The sequence below is a fragment of the Amblyraja radiata genome, chromosome 29, assembly GCF_010909765.2.
Source record: "Amblyraja radiata isolate CabotCenter1 chromosome 29, sAmbRad1.1.pri, whole genome shotgun sequence".
NCBI classification, from domain to species: domain Eukaryota; kingdom Metazoa; phylum Chordata; class Chondrichthyes; order Rajiformes; family Rajidae; genus Amblyraja; species Amblyraja radiata.
Window position 1 is genome coordinate 6431535 of NC_045984.1, and position 20159 is coordinate 6451693.

Here is a 20159-nt window from a genome sequence, read left to right on the forward strand (position 1 = left end):
GTCACGGGGAGAACGTACAAACTCCGTGCAGACAGCACCCAGAGTCAGGATTGAACCTGGGGTGTCAGGCACTGCAAGGCAGCAACTCTACCACCACTCCACCATGCCGCCCTAGTTCTGCAGTGACTGATGAAGGATTGGAACTCTGGCAGAGCATCAATGAACACATCTGAAAATCACCTTCAGTCACTTCTACTAAACACACGATATCCAATGGGTCATCTCTGCACTCTGCTTCGAAACCAAATTCACCCGGACCCGATTTTCACAGGAGATGTCCTTCATGCAGTCGCATGTTTTTTTGCATGTTGAACGGTTGCAAAGAAGGATGACTTTCTACTGCATTACGCCTTTGTGATGGTCCCTTCTCAAAGCCCACTGCGACGGAAGGGGGCTGTGATCAACGAAGCTGAAAATACTTTGGGGGTCTATAATGGTCATGTGTTCTGCTCAGGTAGTTTAGCACCCAATTAGTAAAAAAATAAATGACCCTACAATACAGAGATATGAACAGTGCATCTGTGTACCTCATTCTCTGTGACACCAATAACAACCACATCGATGAATTATCTTAAAGCACTTCCTTCCACAATTTTAGCTGTGGCTGAATCTGGTTTAGACATTGACAACCAACCGTACGTGAAGTTAACTTAAAAAGAGATCTTGGAAGTATAATTGAAATAGAGCAAAGCTATTGAGCAAAGCTGATTCAAAGCTGAGATGCACACGTATATTTAGGTCTGGATCACCCACAGCTTTGCCAGAAATCATAATCTGTAGTTTATGGGATACTGAGAGACAGCATCACTAAATACAATTACTCGAGGATCAGAACTGCTGCTCATATTAACAATAAATGCAAAGCACATGCTATTATTTTACACATTTTCTTCTTAGCCTTCATGGCATTAAGCATTCACAGAAAGATATCCCGACTGCACAGGCAATAAGAAAGGGAAAGAAGCTGGAATGCCACATTTAACTGCTCGGAGCTCACAATTAGATCTTGTATTTTTTTAATTAACTATCTTTGGCTTTGAAGCACAATAGAACAAATTGGCCCTAAATCATTTAAAAGCAGGAATTAAACGAGGAGGAAACAAAGACATACCTTCTTCCTTTCCCCTTGATGTTTGGGCTTTGATTCTATTTCTGTTCAGAGTCCTTCCATCTCCTCTCTGCAGGTAGATACACCTGGCACACTTGCTCAGTGCACCTACAAATAGGATCCTGAAGGCAATAATGTTAATTGGCAAAACATCCTACCCGTTTAATGGGAACATAGTCCGAATTGCTGAGAAATAACTGAGACAAGGTTCATTTGTTTTAAAATACTTTTTGTTTCCCCCTTCAATTAATTTATAGTTGTCTGGTGGCCGAGCTTTGCTTTTCTTGCAGGGAATGTTATGAGAAAATTAATAAACTCCGACGAGACAGCCATTAATCCAATTCTAAAGTTTGGACATTTTATATCGATTGGTTTCGGTTTTCCACCAGCTAACTCAATCTTCCATGGCACTGCAAATTTGGGTGTAAATTTGTGACTAATGTCAATGCTTTCATCTGTGAAGCATTTGCATATCACCATGGAATTGCTAAGTAACGTAAAGAGGATAATTTGAATATGAATAAGGCAGTGCCAACCTTTGAGGGCTCAGTGTGAGTTCAAGCTTTCAAAACTGGAGGATATTTTCCTCGCCAAAATCTGTTTAGAATAAAGACATTTGTTGAACTCTGGCTGTGTTGGATTTCAGAAAGTAGAGTGGAAGCGATATGACACATCGCAGAATAACCTTTTGGGGCGGCACGGTGGTGCAGCGGTAGAGTTGCTGCCTAAAAGCACCGGCTTCCAGCCAGACTGAGAGTGCTGTCTGTACGGGGTTTGCACGTTCTCCCTGTGACCACGTGGGTTTTCTCCGGGTGCTTCGGTTTCCTCCGACACTTCAAAGACGTGAAGGTTTGTAGGTAAATTGGCTTTGGTGAAAATTGTAAATTGTCCCTGGTGTTTTGGCGAGTTGAGACGGTTGGGTATAACAAAGTTATTTATTTTTTAAACGAATATAAAGTGATTACCCGAGGCGATATTAACAGCCAAAATTAACAATGTTCACTCGAACCGCGTGGAGCTCGAATGAATGGTTTGCCAGAAACCCGCGAAAACGCTCCTGCGCTCACGTGACCGCGCCAGTCAATAGCAAGGGTTCAACATTACCCGGGCCACCAGTAGGTGCTGCTACAGTGTGTAGGATAGCGCTAGTGTACGGGGATCGCTGGACAGTGTGGACTCAGTGGGCCGAATGGCCAGTTTCCACTCTGTATCTCTAAACTAAAACTAAACTAAACAAAAACGTCATGAACGTAGAGAATTGTTTCAATGTTAAGGGGTGCAGCCCTCGAGAAGGCTCTGGGGGTGGGGACCACAGTTTAGTTTCCTTCCACTGCTGGACTTTGAGAGGCAGGGTCCGGTGGGGACACCCCTCGCACAAGTGAAGGGGAATCACCCCAGGGGGCCCCATGAGTGCCGAGGACATTTTCGTTTGAGATAGGTGCAAACACTACTGACCACGACACAATGGAGTGTGTAGACACTGAAAATGTATGAAGTTTTTGGACGTTTTTTGTTTTGAATATATATTTTTATTCTGCAAGTTCCAAGTTTATTTTTTAAATAAACAAATAATTTAAAAACCCACTGCTTGCAAAAATGTGTTATTATGTTTCTGCACTGATAGAAAAGGAAGCAAGAGAATACGTAGAAAGCCATAGCAACAATAATTCTAATTTCTTATTTTTTTATTTGCTCTGTCTGAATGCTATAAGGCTGAAATCTCGCTGAGGGGAGCAGATGCAGTGCTCCTTGTGCCAAGATTGATTGGATTATGGTTTCTGCATTTGATTAAAGCAAGTTAAGGGCCTGTCCCACTTACGCGATTTTTTTCGGTGACTTGCCGGTGCCCGTCATAGTCACAGCAGGTTGCCGAAAATTTTCAACATGTTGACAATCCAGCAGCGACCAGACAAAAGGTACGACTCTTTTGGGGGACTACCCACCACCAAACAGGCGTCACCCCGCGCATTCACCCAGTTGTGAATCTGTGGAATTCTCTGCCTCAGAAAGCAGTGGGGGTGAATTCCCTGGATGCTTTCAAGAGAGAGTGAGATAGAGCTCTTAAAGATAGCGGAGTCAGGGGCTATGGTGGGAAGGCAGGAATGGGGTACTGAATGTGGATGATCAGCCATGATCGCAGTGAATGGCGGTGCTGGCTCGAAGGGCCGAATGGCCTACTCCTGCACCTATTGTCTAACATTAACCATTGTTCAGCCCACTTGCTCAACTGATCAAGATCCTGCAGTGATTTTTGATAACCATTTTTGCCATCAACGATACCACCCACATTAGTGTCATCTGCAACTTACTAATCATGTCTTGCATACCCTCATTCAAATCATTGATACAAACTGCAAACAGCAATAGGCCTAGAATCGATCCTGACCCCGAATGCTGTCTGTGTGGAGTTTGCACGTCCTCCTTGTAAACGCATGGGCATCCTCTGGGTGCTCCGGTTTCCTCCCACATCTCAAAGACGTGCAGGTTTGGAGGTTAATTAGGTCAAAGTGGCCATAATGTATAGGGAATGGATGCAAAAGTGGGACAACATTGAACTAGTGTGAATGGGTGATGGATGGTCGGCGTGGATTTGGTGGGTAGAAAGACCTATTTCCATGCTGCTTCTGAACTAAACTAAATCTAAAATGGGTCCACTGTCCCTTGACACACTGGGGGTAATTTACAGTGGCCAATTAAAGTACAACCAACATCAGTTTAGGATGTGGGAGGAAATTGCAGCACCAGTGGTCACATGGGAACATGCAAACTCCACAAGGACAGCAACCGAGGTTAGGAATGAACTTGGGTTTATGGTGCTGCTTGACAGCAAGCCTACCAGCTGTGCCACTGGGGACACCACTGGGCAGCTTTCATTCAATATCGAGCACAGGAGGATGAGGGGCGATCTTACAGAGGTGTATAAAATCACGAGAGGAATAGATCGGGTAGACGCACAGAGTCTCTTGCCTACAGTAGAGGAATCAAGAAACAGAGGACATAGGTTTAAGCTGAGGGGGGGGGGGGGCGATTTAATAGGAATCTGAGGAGTAACATTTTCACACAGTGGGTGTATGGAACAAGCTGCTAGAGGAGGTAGTTGAGGCAGGTGCTATCGTTAGGGTTGCCAACTGTCCCATATTAGCCGGGACATCTCGTATTTTTGGCTAAATTGGTTTGTTCCATACGGGACCGCCCTTGTCCCGTATTTGACTGCTACTACTCGGGTCGAGGGGACTGTTGGGTCAGAGTGCCGCGTCCGGCCCTACCTCACCCGTCCCGACATAGTGCAGCCCATAGAGTGCAGCAGCAGCGGTGTCTCACCCGTGGCCCCGTCGGTCGGCAGCCCGGCCAGCTGTCCAAACTTCGCTTACAGCCAACACCACCATATTGGCCGATGTGGGCAAGTTGGGCCGAATGGCCAGTTTCCACACTGTAAGATTCTATGACTCTAGGACATATGAACAAAAGAGATGATGCTGCTGAGATTAATTAAAATGAAGCCCGAACTAATATATAATTGTTGTAGAAATCAAGGAACTGCAGATGCTGTTTTATACCAAAGAGAGTGACAAAATGCTGGAGGAACTCAGCGAGTCAGGCTGAATCTCTGGTGAAAAAGGATGGGTGATACTTTGGGTCGAGACCCTTCTTCAGACTGGAAGCATGTTGTGGGGGGGGGGGGGGGGGGGGGGGGGGGGGGGGGGGGGGGGAGTGGAGGGGCAGTGGGGGGCAAGAAAAGACAGGACCAATCCTTTTGTGATGGAGATGGGGGAATTGAGACTCGGGAATAGCATCTTTGCAAGAGGCAGGGTGGGAAGAGGTTTTGTCCAAATAACCATGTTGTTTCACTCAGTTGTACTTTTGTGGAGGTTAAAAGTTTATTTTTTTCAATAATTGAAAAATGCCCATAACTGAAAAGCAACCAAATACCTCCATCCTGAACTAAAAAGAAAAAAGTAAAAATTCAAACTGTATTTATTGTTGATTATGAGAGGAACCAAGCGGCTCCACCATGAGACGGCAAGGCCGGAGCCCCTCGTGCCAGTGCGTCGCCGGTTGGAGGTGGAGCCTCGCGAGTCGATGAAGCCCATGGCTGGGGCCTGGGTCGGCGCCTGGTGAGGACCCGACGGTGATAGTGGAGAGGTCGGTGCGGCGGTCAATAATGGCGCTGACCGATGGACGAGGATGGACTACGTGGGAGTGAGGACGCTGCTGCTGGGGGAAGGAATAAAGAGGACCCGGCGTGGGGAGGCCTCTGTGAGGGGGGGGGGGGTGCAGAACAAAGGGGAACCTGGCGCGGGGAGTACTTTATAAGCGCCCTTTATGGGCGACTATTTGCATACCTCGGAAAAATGCAAGCAAATAATTTCACCGTGGTTTGTCATTGTGACAATAAAACATCTAAGCATCCATTCAAGAATGGAGGAAAGATGTGCCTTCAGTTACCTCATCTCCCCTTACTTGCTGAAACTCACTTTTTGATTCCTAATATATTTAAACTGCGCAAGGCTCCCATCCCATTCTCATCCAGTTGTGATCAGCACCTCTCATTGACTGGTGCATCTTCTGCCTTAGAGCACCACAGACCCGGATTCAATGCTGCCAGTGGTTGCTCTCCGTGTGGAGTTTGCACTTTCTTCCTGCGACCGCTCAGGTTTCCTCCGGGTGCTCCGGTTTCAAACCACAATCCAAAGACGTGCGGGTTTGTAGTTTTGTATGTCTTTGTAAAAATTGGTCCTTAATGTGTAAGGAGTGGATGAGGAAGTGGGATAATTTATCGACTTATTACAAGCATGTGGTGCAACACCTTAGAAATTAACTGTGTCATAGCCGGGTGAAGGGTGGGTAAAGATACGAAGGAGGCATATCTCTTTCAATTTCTCTCTCTTTTTTTCCTTTTCTCTTTCTCTTTCTCTCCCCTCTATTCTTTTTCTTTTTGCTTATTTCACATCACCTTCTTCTTTCCTTTTTCGAGCTATATAATATTCTCTATCTCTATATTTCTTGCTTTTCTTACTTTTTTTTCTACTATTAAATTAAAAATAAGAAGTTGGACATGAAATCTAATATGTTATTTATGTCTTATATTATTGTACATCACTTCTAATAAAAATATTAAAAAATAAAACGATCGATTGCCGGCGTGGACCAGTGGGCCGAAGGGTTTCCGTGTTGTATCTCTAAACTGAACTAAACATTAATTGTACTGTGGGATTACTGTTTGCCTTTTAGTCACAGAGTCATAGAGTGATACATTGTCGAAACAGACCCTTCGGCCCAACTTGCCCACACCGGCCAACATGTCCCAGCTACACTAGTTCCACCTGCCGGCATTTGGTCCATATACCTCAAAGCCTGTCCTACCCATGTGCCTGTCTAACTGCTTGTTAAATGTTGGGATAGTCCCAGCCTCAACTACCTCGTCTGGCAGCTTGCTCCATACACCCACCACCCTTTGTGTGAAAATGTTACCCCTCAGATTCCTATTAAATCTTTTCCCCTTTTTTACTCTCTCAGTCATTTTGAGACATCATGTTCATACCCAAATGAGATTATCCAAACCAGGCCGGGGGGAATGGGGATTGAATTTGACAGCAGCATGCTGTGCTTGGCATAGAATCTGTGAACATCGGAAAGGCACTGAGACGGAACCATGACAGATACAACACTACCGATATTACTTTAATCTCCCTTCAAACATGGCGTAGCGGTAGTTGCTGCCTTACGGCTCCGGAGGTCCAGGTCCAATCCGGGTGCTCTGGTTTCCTTCCGCGTTCCAAAGACGTGCAGGTTTGAAGATGAACTGGCTTCAGTAATAAATTACCCAATTGTCCCTGGTGTGCGGGGTAGTGCTAGTGTACAGGGATCGCTGGTCGGCACCGACTCGGTGGGCCGAAGGGCCTGTTTACACGCTCCATGCCTAAAGACAGGCAAACTTGATCTAGTTCGTCATTATATACTATGTTGGAGGTGATGTGAATAATCTAAAAACATCTAGACCTACGTCAACATCTGGTCACCCAATAGGAGTAGAAATTCAGAATGATTAGTATATAAACTCAAAGTGACATTCCTATCCCTGCTCATGTTTTAATCTCATTATTGGTTTACTGGCCACTAGTGAACATAAAACTCACAATTTTACTGACCAAAAACCATCATAATTTTGAATGTTTCTTATACACTATTTGGAACACCAAACATAGCACCATACAGCACAGGATCAGATCATTCGGCCCACTATGTCTGTCATGAACATGGTGCCAAGTTTATCAAATCTCATCTGGCTTCACACCATCCATATATTTCCATTCCTTGCACGTCCATGTCCATGTCCATATCCAAACGCCTCTTAAAAGCCACTATTGTATCTGCCTCCACTGTCACCCCTGGTAGCGTGTTCCAGGCATCCACCACTCTCTGTGTAAAGAGCTTGCCACCGCACATCACCTTTAATCTTTGCCCCTCTCATCATAAAGAAATATCCTCTAGCCCATGACATTCCCACACAAAATGCTGGAGTTACTCAGCGGGATAGGCAGCATCTCTGGAAAGAAGGAATGGGTAACGTTTCTGAAGACCCTTCTTCAGACTGAGGTTCTGACTGTCTACTAATACTCATCCCTCTCATATAGTATATACGTCTATCAGGTCTTCCCACAACCTGCGACGTTTCGGAGAAAATAATCCAAGTTTTCCCCAACATCTCCTTGTGGCTAATATCCTTCTAATCCCGGCAGCGTTCATGTAAACCTCCTTCTGAACCTTCTGAATTTTGTAGTCGGCAGGGCAGTACTCTGCATATTGCCAACTTGGACAATTTTACATTTTTATCAAGCCAATTAATCAAGCCGATGAACCTACAAACCTGTGCGTCTTTGGATTGTGGGAGGAAACCAAAGATCTCGGAGAAAACCCACGCAGATCACGGGGAGAACGTACAAACTCCATACAGACAGCACCCATTGTCGGGATCGAACCCGGGTCTCTGGCGCTGCATATTGCTGTAAGGCAGCAACTCTGCCGCTGTGCCACTGTGACTGCCCTCTTCTGTATCCTCTGAAGCCACCACATTGTTGTTGTAGTGGGGGCGACCAGAATTGCACGCAAGTCTCCGAATGCGACCTAACCATTTATTTAGTGCTGAGTTGGCGGACATGCATAATGATGGGAAATAAATGAACTCAAATCTAGTTTTTGTTACTCTCCCTCCGTTCCTTTCCCCACCCAAGTCGTAGTACTAGCTTCAAAGTCGTCGTGTTGAGTCTCATTGTCTGTAACACGTTTTCACCTAGCCCACCCGCTAACAATGGCCTGTCTCCTTTATCATCGGCAGTTTTTACCCACACCAGGGACAATTTACAATTTTACCGAAGGCACTTTACCTACAAACCTGTACGTCTTTGGAGTGTGGGAGGAAACCGGAGCACCCGGAGAAAACCCACGCAGACACGGGGAGAACGTACAAAACTCTGTACAGACAGAACCCGTAGTGTGATCGAACCCGGGTCTCCGGCGCTGTAAGGCAGCAACTCTACCGCTGCGCCACCGTGCCATCCCATGGTCTGCTGTATGATTTTCTGGGTTGTATGCAAATCAAAACATTTCACTGTGCCTAGGAACATGTGACAACAAAGTATCATCGAATCATTCAGGGTCACAGCAGGGACTGTACAAGCAGAGAAAAGGGAAATTAATAAGACCTGAGGTATAGGAATTTGTCTCATGCTAAGATTTGCCTCGATGTTAATGATACCTGTTTAATTTCAGGTCTGATTTAATAGCTGCTTCTGACAGTTGGTGGAATAAAACGTTTTGATTACTTCCTTTCTCAGTTATATTTACGACAGTCTGAAGGATAATAAGCTTTAAGTACATCGATAAAAAATACATACACCAATGTTCAGCAGCTCAGACTGTCGTTAGATTCTTCACTGCAGCCTGAAACCTAGTTTGAAAGAATTTCATACATTATCTTGACATTTCTAGGCCAAGTACAGTCGGTATCTTCAGAATGCATTGAATCATAGAGGTGTATAGTAGATAAATGGAGTCTTGAGGACGGCACAGTGGCGCAGAGGTAGAGTTGCTGCCTTACAGTGCCAGAGACCCGGGTTCGATCCTAACTACGGGTACTGTCTGTACGGAGTTTGCACGTTTTCCCCGTGACCTGCGTGGGTTTACTCCGGGTGCTCCGGTTTCCTCCCACACTCCAAAAGACGTACAGATTTGTAGGTTAATTGGGTTTGGTAAAATAAATAGTAAATTGTTCCCAGTGTGGAGGATAGTGCTAGTGTATGGGGTCACAGAGGCATTGAGTGATACAATGTTGAAACAGGTCCTTCGGCCCAAATTGCCCACACCGGCCAACCTATCCAAGATACACTAGTCCCACCTGCCCGTGTTTGGCCCATATCCCTCCAATTCTATCCATGACAGGAGTGGTCCCTGTTCAGCATAGACTTGGTGGGCCAAAGGGACTGTTTCCATGTTCTATCTCTAACATAAAGTCTAAAAGTACAGTAGTGAAATGGGCTCTTTTGGACCACCTCAGGCATGCTAATTGTGATCTGTCTAGGCTAATCCCATTTGTCTGCTTGTATCCCTTAATGACTTTCCTAACCATGTAACTGTCCAACCAGCTTAGTTTAGTTTATAAATACAATGCAGAAACAGGCCCTTCGGCCCACCGGGCTATCCTACACTAGGGACAATTTACATTTATACCAAGCCAATTAACCTACAACCCTGTATGTCTTTGGAGAGTGGGAGGAAACCGAAGTTCTCGGAGAAAACCCAGGCGGTCACGTGGAGAACGTACAAACTCCGTACAGACAGCACCCGTAGCCAGAATTGAACCCGGGTCTCTGGCGCCGCAAGCGCTGTAAAGGGCCTGTCCCACTTGGGAGACCTAAACCGCGACCTCTGGCAACCTTAAGCGACTAAAAAAAATCAAGGTCGCGGTGACCTACGACCTCCAACGACCTTCCTCGACTATGTGTACAATCTCCTACGACTATGTTGAAGACCTCCCTCGACTATGAAGAAGACCTCCCTCGACCTCTTTCGACTATGTTGAAGACTGGCTTCGACCATGTACGTTTTACTCGAGGATGGTCTCTGGAACGACCCCCTTCCACCTCAGAGGACCACACCGAAAACCAACAATGACCATTGATGAGTGTCTACAGCTCAAATGATCACCTGATAAAATGATGTCATGTCTGCATTTTTTTTCTCACTAAAAAATGTCTCCCAGGTTTTTTTTTTAATAGTTCTGAACCATGCAAGCAAGGAAGGAACTAGTTTGGAGGATGTTAGTAAAAATACAACTACTGCTGTTTGCAGTAACACTTTTGCTTCAGCTGCCTTTTAAGAAAGGCAGAAGGGGAAGAGCAAGGGTGAAGAGGAAGCATAAGAAGAGGTCTCAATGGGTGAATGGAGATGATGTGATGGACTGTCCCAGTGCACCAGATGACTGGAAGAGAGTGGCGCTGGGCTTTGACAAAAGATGGAACTTTAAGCACACATGTGGGGCAGTGGATGGCAAGCATGCCATTCTTGTCCCTGTCCCTGTCCCTGTACCCATCATTTTCCTTTTCGTACAGGATGGCATTCTGTTGGAACCATTCCTCAAGGTCCCCCTCCTGCTGCCTGGTGAAGGTGTAGGGCATAACCTTCCTCCAGCACTCCCTCACCACCAATGGGGCATCTGCCTCTGATGCTGTGTCAGACACAAGAGAAAGTGGTGCTTTGCTGCCTTCAAATGAGGCAGTGAAGGATGGGGTGGTGGTGGGAACATATACTACCACCCTGGTCTCCTCCTCCAGGGGTCGCTCATGCAGGGCTACCTCCTCCTGCACTATCACCTCCTGTGGCATCACCTCCTGCCAAACCTCCTCCTGGGTGGGCAACACCTGCATGGCAGCTTTTTATGAGGGTTGTGCCCTCCCCCTGCGCTGCTGCCTTTTTGATGCCATCTCTAAAACACAGGTCTCCTCTCCAAAAAACTATGAATGAATGAACATGCCCAGGAGTAAACGAGGTGATGTTCTGCTGTTTAAATCACCTTTTTTTTTCTACTGGCCTTTTTTTTCACCCCAGAGCTATTACCTTCGACTACCTACGACTAGCATCACAACCTACTACGACCGGCTTCGACTAGACCTAGACTAGACTAAAAAAACATTGATTTTCCCCCCCAGCGACCTATTTTTAGTCGCAGTCAATTTTTAACATCTTGAAAAATACGCCACGACCTAGCAGAAGCCTCAACTACGCGGAAACCACTCTCAACCATGAAGGAGTGTGATGAAGACCTCCTACGACCTCGTGGCGACCTTGCTGCGACTATGGGTCGCGGGCAAACACGGCAGAGGTCGCTGTGGAGGTCGCCCAAGTGGGACAGGGGCTTAAGGCAGCAACTCTACCACTGCGCCACCCTGCCGCCCCAATGTCTCTAGAAAATGTATATCAAGGCTAAACTAAACTAAGAGAAGAAGGATCCCAACCTGAAATATTGTCTGTCCATTTACAACACACAAGCTCTGACCTACTGAGTTCCCCCAGCACTTTGATTTTTTTGTTCAAGATTCCAGCATCTGCAGTTCCTCGTGTCTCTGTCCACCAGCGTATCATGGTTTATATTTTTTCTTCATGCTTTCCATCCTTGAGAACATCCTTGCTGCACTGAACCCTTTCATCCACAGGCCTCAGTTTAGCTCACTGACTGCACAAGGTGCGATGTCTTAATGCAGATCACACAATCACAATAACACTTTATTAGCCTAATATGTTTTCCAACATACGAGGAATTTCATTTGCCACTTGGGTAGTTTACACTCCAGCAGTATGAACATTGACCTCCAATTTCAGGTAGTCCTTGCCAACGATGCTACAGCGAGCAAGATAGTCCACTCGACGAAAAAGACGTAGTACGGTCATGGACAGATTCATGGGTAATTTAAGGCTCCATTTCCGTAACCGGGTTCCGTCTCCGCACCAAAGATCCCATAGGATAATAGTGCTCGTAAAACATCCTCGTAAAAATGAAAGTTATTTGGGAAAAATCTTCTCCTCATTTTCAGAATTTAAATTTATTAACACAAACTGTTCCCCCGTAAAGTTGATTACACCGTGAGTTTATCAGGTCAGGTCGGGTCCGGTTACAGAAATGGATGAAAAAAAGGCCCACGTTCCGCTCCGTTGCATACTACATGTCAGCCCATTGCATTAAGCAGGGGTGGTCTATCTTGCTCCGCCATAGGATCTTTGGTCCTTGCCATTTCCCTCTTTCCCCTCCTCTTCCCAGCTCTCCCATAGCCCACTCTCCGCCTCTTCCTTTCTTCTTCCTGCCCCCCCCACCACCCCCACATCATGCGGGGCGACCTCATTGAAACACACAGAATAGTGAAAGGCTTGGAGAGAGTGGATGTGGAGAGGATGCTTCCACTAGTGGGAGTGTCTGGGACTAGAGGTCATAGCCTCAGAATTAAAGGAAGTTCTTTTAGGAAGGAGATGAGGAGGAATTTCTTTAGTCAGAGGGTGGTGAATCTGTGGGAGGAAACTGAAGAACTCTGAGAAACTCCTTCGGCCCATCAAGTCCACGCCGACCAACGCTTACCTGTTCATGCAAGTTCTACTTTATTCCACTTTCGCATCCACTCTCTACACTCAAGGGACAATTTACAGAGGTCAATTAACCTACAAACCTGCACGTCTTTCGGATATAGGCGGTAACCGGAGCACCCGGAGTAAAACCATGCAGTCAGAGGGAGAACGTGCAAACTCCACACAGAGGTCAGGATCGAACCTGGGTCTCTGGTGCTGTGAGGCAGAAGCTCTACTTGTGCCACCGTGCGTACCTGATGGAACTACTTTTCGAAAGCAATGATGCAATTGAGCATCAGTTTAGTTTAGAGATACAGTACAGAAATAGGCCCTTCGGCCCACAGAGCCCACACTGATAACACAGTAACACTATCCTACGCACACTAGGGACCATTTTTCTACATTTACACCAAGCCAATTAACCTACAAACCTGTACATCTTTGGAGTGTGGGAGGAAACCGAAGATCTGGGAGAAAACCCACGCAGGCAGTGGCGGTCACGGGGATAACATACAAACTCTGTACAGAGAGCACCCGCAGTCGGTATCGAACTTGGGTCTCTGGCGCTGTAAGCGGTGTAAAGGCAGCTGCTGTGGCTGAAACTAGACAGCAGGCAGAAGGGCCTCGACCCGAAACATCACCCATTCCTTCTCTCCAGAGATGCTGCCTGTCCCGCTGAGTTACTCCAGCATTTTGTGTCTATCTTTAGACAAAATTGCTTTTCTATTATTTATAGCAAAATCATAAATACATCTTCAAAGTCTGTCTGAAGAAGGGTTTCGGCCCGAAACGTCGCCTATTTCCTTCGCTCCATAGATGCTGCTGCACCCGCTGAGTTTCCCCAGCAATTTTGTCTACCTTTCATAAATACATCTTACTGGTTTGTGACCATTGGAAACCTTTTTCCTGAGTGAAGGAAGATAGGAATAAGTTTGATTCATTGAAGCTTATTCAAGATGACAGTCAGTCCTCAGTTTAAAGGGAGGGCCTTACCCATTACCTGGGGCTAATCAGGTGTGTCAAGCAATGTCAAAGGTCACTTTGGATATCCTCCAGGTGCACCAATAAACTTGACATCCTGTCATTTCTTCAATCATTCCTTGCCAGCCATCACGTGATTTACAGACCCTTTTTCATGTTAACGCTTCCTTTCAGTCACTGAACTATTAATATCAATTTTCTGTCCTTTGCCACCCAATCTTGTCTTTCCTCTTTCATACACTTTGCTCTAAATCTCTTCAATATCCTCTCTGTTCCTCTAATAGTCATGGTTCCTCATTGCCCGTGAAAAAACGCATTTCACATCCCGATGTACTTCATCATTAAAGACAGCACCTCATATTTCGCTCGGGCAGCTTGCAACCCAGTGGTATGAATATTGAATATGAAGAAGGGTCTCGACCCGGAACGGCACCCATTCCTTCTCTCCAGAGGTGCTGCCTGTTCCGCTAAGTTTCTCCAGCATTTTGGGTCTATCTTTGGTATGAATAGTGATTTCTCTAACTGCAAGTAACCCTTGCATCCCCTCTCTCTCCGTCCCTCCCGCCGCCCTAGTCATTGCACTAGTTTCACCGGTGTCCTGGTGAGTTTCATTGTCTGTGTAACTCGTTTTTACCCAGCCCACAGCTAACAATGGAACATTTCCTTGATCATATTTACTTTTTTGCATACCTTGTATTTCTTTGTTCTATATCCCTCTCTATATCGCCATCTATATCTCTCTTTTCCCTTTCCCCTAACTCTCAATCTGAAGAAAGGTCTCAATCCGAAACGTCACCCATTCCTTCTCTCCAGAGATGCTGCCTGTCCTGCTGAGTTACTCCAGCTTTTGTGTCTATCTTCGGTGTAAATCAGCATCTGCAGTTCCTTCCTGTACAAACTCATCATTAATTTGTGGTGCATTCACTGGTGCATTGTAATAAACACGAAAGGTTGTTTATTACAATTATTGTAGACAATTATTTTGGTTTTGAGCGTACGTGTTAAAGGGCAATGCATTACCATGTTCATCATCGGCGGTCAATCGAAACGAGTATGACTGTCCTCGCATGGTGGAAGCCTGTGCGTGACTTTGTTTAACGTGGGGAGACTGGTGCTCAGGCAGCCACCACACGGTCCTTGACAGATCTGGGTCAGAATCCAATAGCATGGAATGCAAGACTACCAGGGACCCTTTTCTGCTGCAGCCTTCATTCGCCTTCTCCACTAAAGTCAGCCATCATCCTCCCCTGTTCCACCGTTGAGGTCTTGGTTGGATTGCTTTGTCAGAGACCTCCCACTCGACCATACTGCCATGCAAGAGCGGAACTTACTATCAAAACATGGAGGGGACGGGGGACACAATTTTTGGGCGGCCGCGCGCGCGAGTGCGCACACTCACACACACGCGCGCGAGGCTTCGGAGGCTCAATCCAGCGCTAAATGCAGCACGACTGTGCCTGTCTCACCGGGTTAACTACAGCCCTGTCTGGACTGACGGGATACCAGCGCTGCTTCTCCTCGCTGGCCATATTTCCCGCAAGCCCAGGCAGGTTAACCTGGCGGGGATGTCGCCCACCTCTCAAAACATGGGGGGGACGTGTCCCCTCTGGCCCCCCCCCGGGTTTTCCGCCCCTGCTGCCATGGGTGACCCTGCCAGGAGCACAGCTCCAGACGGCATCGCTCTCAGGATCTCAGGACCACACAACGTCTCCACCACGAAAAGGTGACAATCCACGGAAAAAAAGCATTTGACGCCATCACTCCACAAAATGACCTACCTGCTTTTGTTTCTAGACTGGGCGGCATCCATTTCTGGTTAAGAATACAGAAAAGTAAAAGGGTTTATGAAGAAACTCAAATAATTGTAAAATAAATCATTTGCACAGCCATCACAAATTATTTCTTTAATGGTTATTTTAATTCACAACTTTTGATTCCTCTTGTTAAACTTCCATTAGAGACATGTGTAGATGCACGTCTTTGAGCTTGTTGTGAAAGATATGTTATATAAGATAATAGGAACCTTTTGGCATTTTATAGTCCTTGCTTGTAGATGATATTAAATATGTTTCAGTGCTGAATATACGTGAAAGTCAGAGGTGAAATGTTTTAAGGTCATTAATACTTGACAATTTTAATGCCAGGGCGTACAATAAAATATTTTCTTTAAAGTCTTTGATGCTTAGATACGTCACGTACCATGCAAAGTGATTAGCCTCTTTATACTAGTGAGATAGATGATACGTGTACTTAAATAATTGAAATAGGGGGAATGTCCCAACACAACACCCAAAATTCAGAACAGGTCAGGCACTGTAGATCAGTGATCGCTAAATGCAAAACCGTCCAAAGATGGCAACATCCTTCAGAGAATGGATGTGTCAAATACAGTACCTCGGGTTAAATAATTAAGTGCATTACTTTGAGTTTCAGCAGTATTACTACTATTGTGCTCCAGTCACCAGCGTTATATTGGGTTGGCTGCTTCCTTAACCATACAGCTTCTGCCGCTATCACTAACAGTGCATATTTAATGGTTCATCATAGAGAACATTCCTTGCATCAACCCAGTACTCTTGTTCAAAACTGACCACATATAAAGTTCAGACATCTTCAGACCGCTCCTTCCAACCTGAAGACTTACTTTGTTTCATTTCATTTGGGACAGAGTAACGCAGGAAGTCGAACTCACGTCCAATAATCAGTGCGACACATTTTGGCCTCGGCCCATCATTGAATAACATCTTCCAGCGACCGCAGTTGGCGGCTGAGAAAGAAATACGTGACATAGGCTTCGAGTGGCTGGTTAAGTGTGATTGATAAATTGATATAGTTTCCTTACATAGTGTCGAGAGCTCTTTCGATGTACGAGCAGGTAAAGCATTGGGTTGTAATCCCACGTGCGTGAGGAATGTCCCCCCTACGAGTACCGCTGGCAATATTTGTCCAGGTCTCGCATCATCAAGTCTTCCCTGGGTTGCCAGAGCCTCACAAAGCTATTGTGTTCCAGGAGGATTCGGTTCCGAGTCTGCTCAAAGTTCACGTGCCTCCTTGCCATGATGATGTACTCTCGTTTCACCAGGATGTAGGGGCAGTCGCAGGCGTTTGGCACCCACACATACTCCCGGTGGACTATCGGGTACAGGTTCTTGTACGTTTCCTTGACTTGTACGTCGTATCGAGTCTCCGACCCCACCACTCTCTTCCCGAGGATCCTTCCACGGAAAACTGGTGAGAAAAGGAAATCAGAGTATACACAACGTTGTATATGTGTGCAAAATGCTTGAATAACTCAGCGGGACAGGCAGCATCTCTGGAGAGAAGGAATGGGTGACGCTTCAGGTCGAGACCCTTCTTCAGACCGAGAGTCGGGGGACTCTTGACTTAGACCGAAGAAGAGTCTCGACCCGAAATGTCACTCATTTTAACGTCACCCTTTCCTTATTTCCAGAGATGCTGCCTGTCCCGCTGAGTTACTCCAGCATTTTGTGTCTATTTTCAGTTTTAACAAGCATCAGCAGTAGATAGATAGATAGATAGATAGATAGATAGATAGATAGACAGACAGACAGACAGACAGACAGACAGACAGACAGACAGACAGACAGACAGACAGACAGACAGATAGATAGATAGATAGATAGATAGATAGATAGATAGATAGATAGATAGATAGATAGATAGATAGATAGATATATATATAGATATATGCATGCATGCCCTGGTCATTGATACCTCAGCTGATTGAAGCTTTTTAAATCTCAGTCTGAACAAGGATCTAGACCCGAAACGTCCCCTATTCCTTCGCTCCATTGATGCTGCCTCACCCGCTGAGTTTCTCTGGCATTTTTGTCTACCTTCAAAGCTTTTTTTATTTATCTCTTCTCACCATGTCATGATCCTTTACCACTCCTCTCAAAATCTTCTCTGCTCCATAGAGAACATCCTCAGCTTCTCTAGTCTTATATTTCAGCTGAAAATGTTGTCACAGCAACCATTCTGGTGAATGTTTCCAGTATCCCTGCCAATGGTGATCAGAGTTGGGTAGAATAATCTATCTGTGACTAACTAATATTTTACACAGGTTCGGCTAGTTTCACTGTTGTCCCGCTGTTTAAGATTGTATTACTGTGGACCATAGCGGGCTCCACCTTTCCTTGATCATCTTTCCCGGCTCTGATCTGTCTTTTTGCATTACTTCATTAATTTGTTCTATGTACCTTTTCATATTCCTCGTTTCCCTCGCCCCTGACTCTCAGTCTGAAGAAGGGTCTTGACCCGAAACATCACCTAATCCTTTTCTCCAGAGATGCTGCCCTATCCGCTGAGTTTCTCCAGCCTTTGTGTCTATCTTCAGTAGAACGTCTCTATTCCCAAAGCCTAAGACCCAACAAGCTTGACTAACCACTCTCTCAACATGCCCCAGCACTTTCGTGGAGTAGTCAATGTTTTTTTAAGCATTTTTAAATTATTCTCATATTCCCTTTCGTAACCTCCCAGGTTAACATCTTGTTTTGCCAGGAAAACAGACCTGACTCGTCCGGCAGTATTCGTTTAGTAGCAGAATGTGACATCAATCTGATACCCAACATAGCAGCTAATGGAGCCCTCAAACACCCACAAGCTTATTCAAAATTAGTACTTTCCAAATGTCTTAGTCAACGTATCCCCCTTCACGAAACCAGTTCACATGTTCTAGGAGTAGAATTACGACATTTGGCCCATCGAGTCTACACCGCCATTCAATCATGGCCGATCTCTGCCTCCTAATCCCATTTTCCTGCCTTCTCCCCATAACCCTTGACACCCAGTCTGAGGAAAGGTCTCGCCCCGAAACGTCACCCATTCCTTCTCTCCAGAGACGCTGCCTGTCCCGCTGTGTTACTCCAGCATTTTGTGTCTATCTTCAAAACAGGTTGGCTCATTATTCATTAGTTTATATTTGTTACACCTTTCTTGACTACAGACACTCCCCACCTTAAGCCACGTGCGACTTACTTGAGTGAACTCGCACTTATGTAAGCAATTCTCTAAGCCCACTGCTGAATTTCCAAGCTGTGCGAAAATGTACGTTACAGTAGCAGTGCGCTACTGCCGAAGCATACAGCCGTTTGTACAAGCGAATCAGCTGTTCTCATGGATACTCTCCCGTGGTCTCCCTCTCTCTTTCACACATCTTCTCATCGGCGTCTATGCTATTCCCATCTCGTGCGTCGCTCATAGTTTTTCTGTAAACATTTTCTTGTCCTATTGATTTTTTTTGTCTGCTGCAAGTCTCACCCCGGCCACTCCCTTTTCTCCCCTCTCCCATCAGGCAAAAGGTATAGAAGTTTGAAAACGCACTCTTCCAGATTCAGGGACTGTTACTTCCCAGCTGTTACCAGGCAACTGAATCATCCTACTACAACCAGAGCAGACCTGAACTACTGTCGACCTCATTGGTGACCCCCGGTCTATCCTTGATCGGATTTTACTGGCTTTACCTTGCATTATAAGTTATTCCCTTATCAGATATCTATGCACTCGATTGTAATCATGTATTGTCTTTCTGCTGACTGGTTAGCGCGCAACAAAAGCTTTTCACTGTACCTCGGTACACGTGACAATAAACTAAACTGAAGCTGGTCTCTTTCCTCACCTAGCAACTAATGTTCATTATCCACCACAATTTAAAACACCGCTTTCAGCAAGCTTGGATGATGTTATTACGGTCGTTGCCCTTACTGTACAATTTTTGGAATAATTTTAAATTCCTTATTTCTAAAGAATGTACTGTATTTGCCATTAAAATTCATTAAATCATTTAAAATTATTTATTCCTATTAAAGGTCACAGCAAATGCTGGACAATGCAGTTGTTCATTTTACATTCTTTATACAGCGTACAGTATAGTACGTGTATATATACATTTGCATGTGTACTCCAGGCAATTCTGCCTTTCGAAAAATCTGACTTATGCAAGCCTTTATGGAACGTAACCCATATGTATGAGGGAGTACCAGTATTGATTTCTATCCTTGCCTATCCAAATACAATGGGGTATACATTTGTCCTCTGTTGTATCTGCAAAAAGTGGGAGGGAGAAAGAAAGGAGAGAGAGAGACAGAGAGACAGACAGAAAGAGAGTGAGTCAGAGAGAGAGAGACAGAGAGAGAGAGATAGAGAGAGGCAGAGAGCTGTACCTCGTATAAAGAATGAAAAATGAACAACTGCATTGTCCATTGGCAATATAACAATGTTTTTATCATGCCAATAAAGTTTTTAAATTGAATTGAAAAATTGAATTGAGAGAGAGAGAGTCAGAGAGAGAGAGATAGAGAGTGTCAGAGAGGGAGTCCGAGAGAGTCAGAGAGAGAAAGAGAGGCAGAGAGAGAGAGAGTACGCACACACTAATTGACATTAACTGACACTAAGAAATTAATATTGAATTGCTAAACTTGCTATTGTGTTGTACTGCTTA

The 20159-nt window shown here is 45.3% G+C and overlaps 1 protein-coding gene across 2 annotated transcripts in view; it reads right to left on the minus strand.

Annotated features, from left to right (window-relative positions):
- Positions 1 to 353: 353 nt before the first annotated feature.
- Positions 354 to 20159, minus strand: part of adamtsl5 (ADAMTS like 5) — a 164564-nt gene continuing 144758 nt past the window's right edge. The window contains exons 13-14 of one of the 2 annotated variants that reach the window (XR_004416204.1): positions 16221 to 16927; positions 354 to 364 (exon numbers count right to left, since the gene is read on the minus strand). Coding sequence is in view for 1 of the 2 variants with exons in the window: in XM_033046489.1 (XP_032902380.1) it covers positions 16620 to 16927 (308 nt within the window). In the remaining variant the exon portion in view is untranslated. Of the gene's footprint in view, positions 365 to 15588; positions 16928 to 20159 lie in introns of those variants that run through there. The other variant, XM_033046489.1, reaches the window with a different exon arrangement.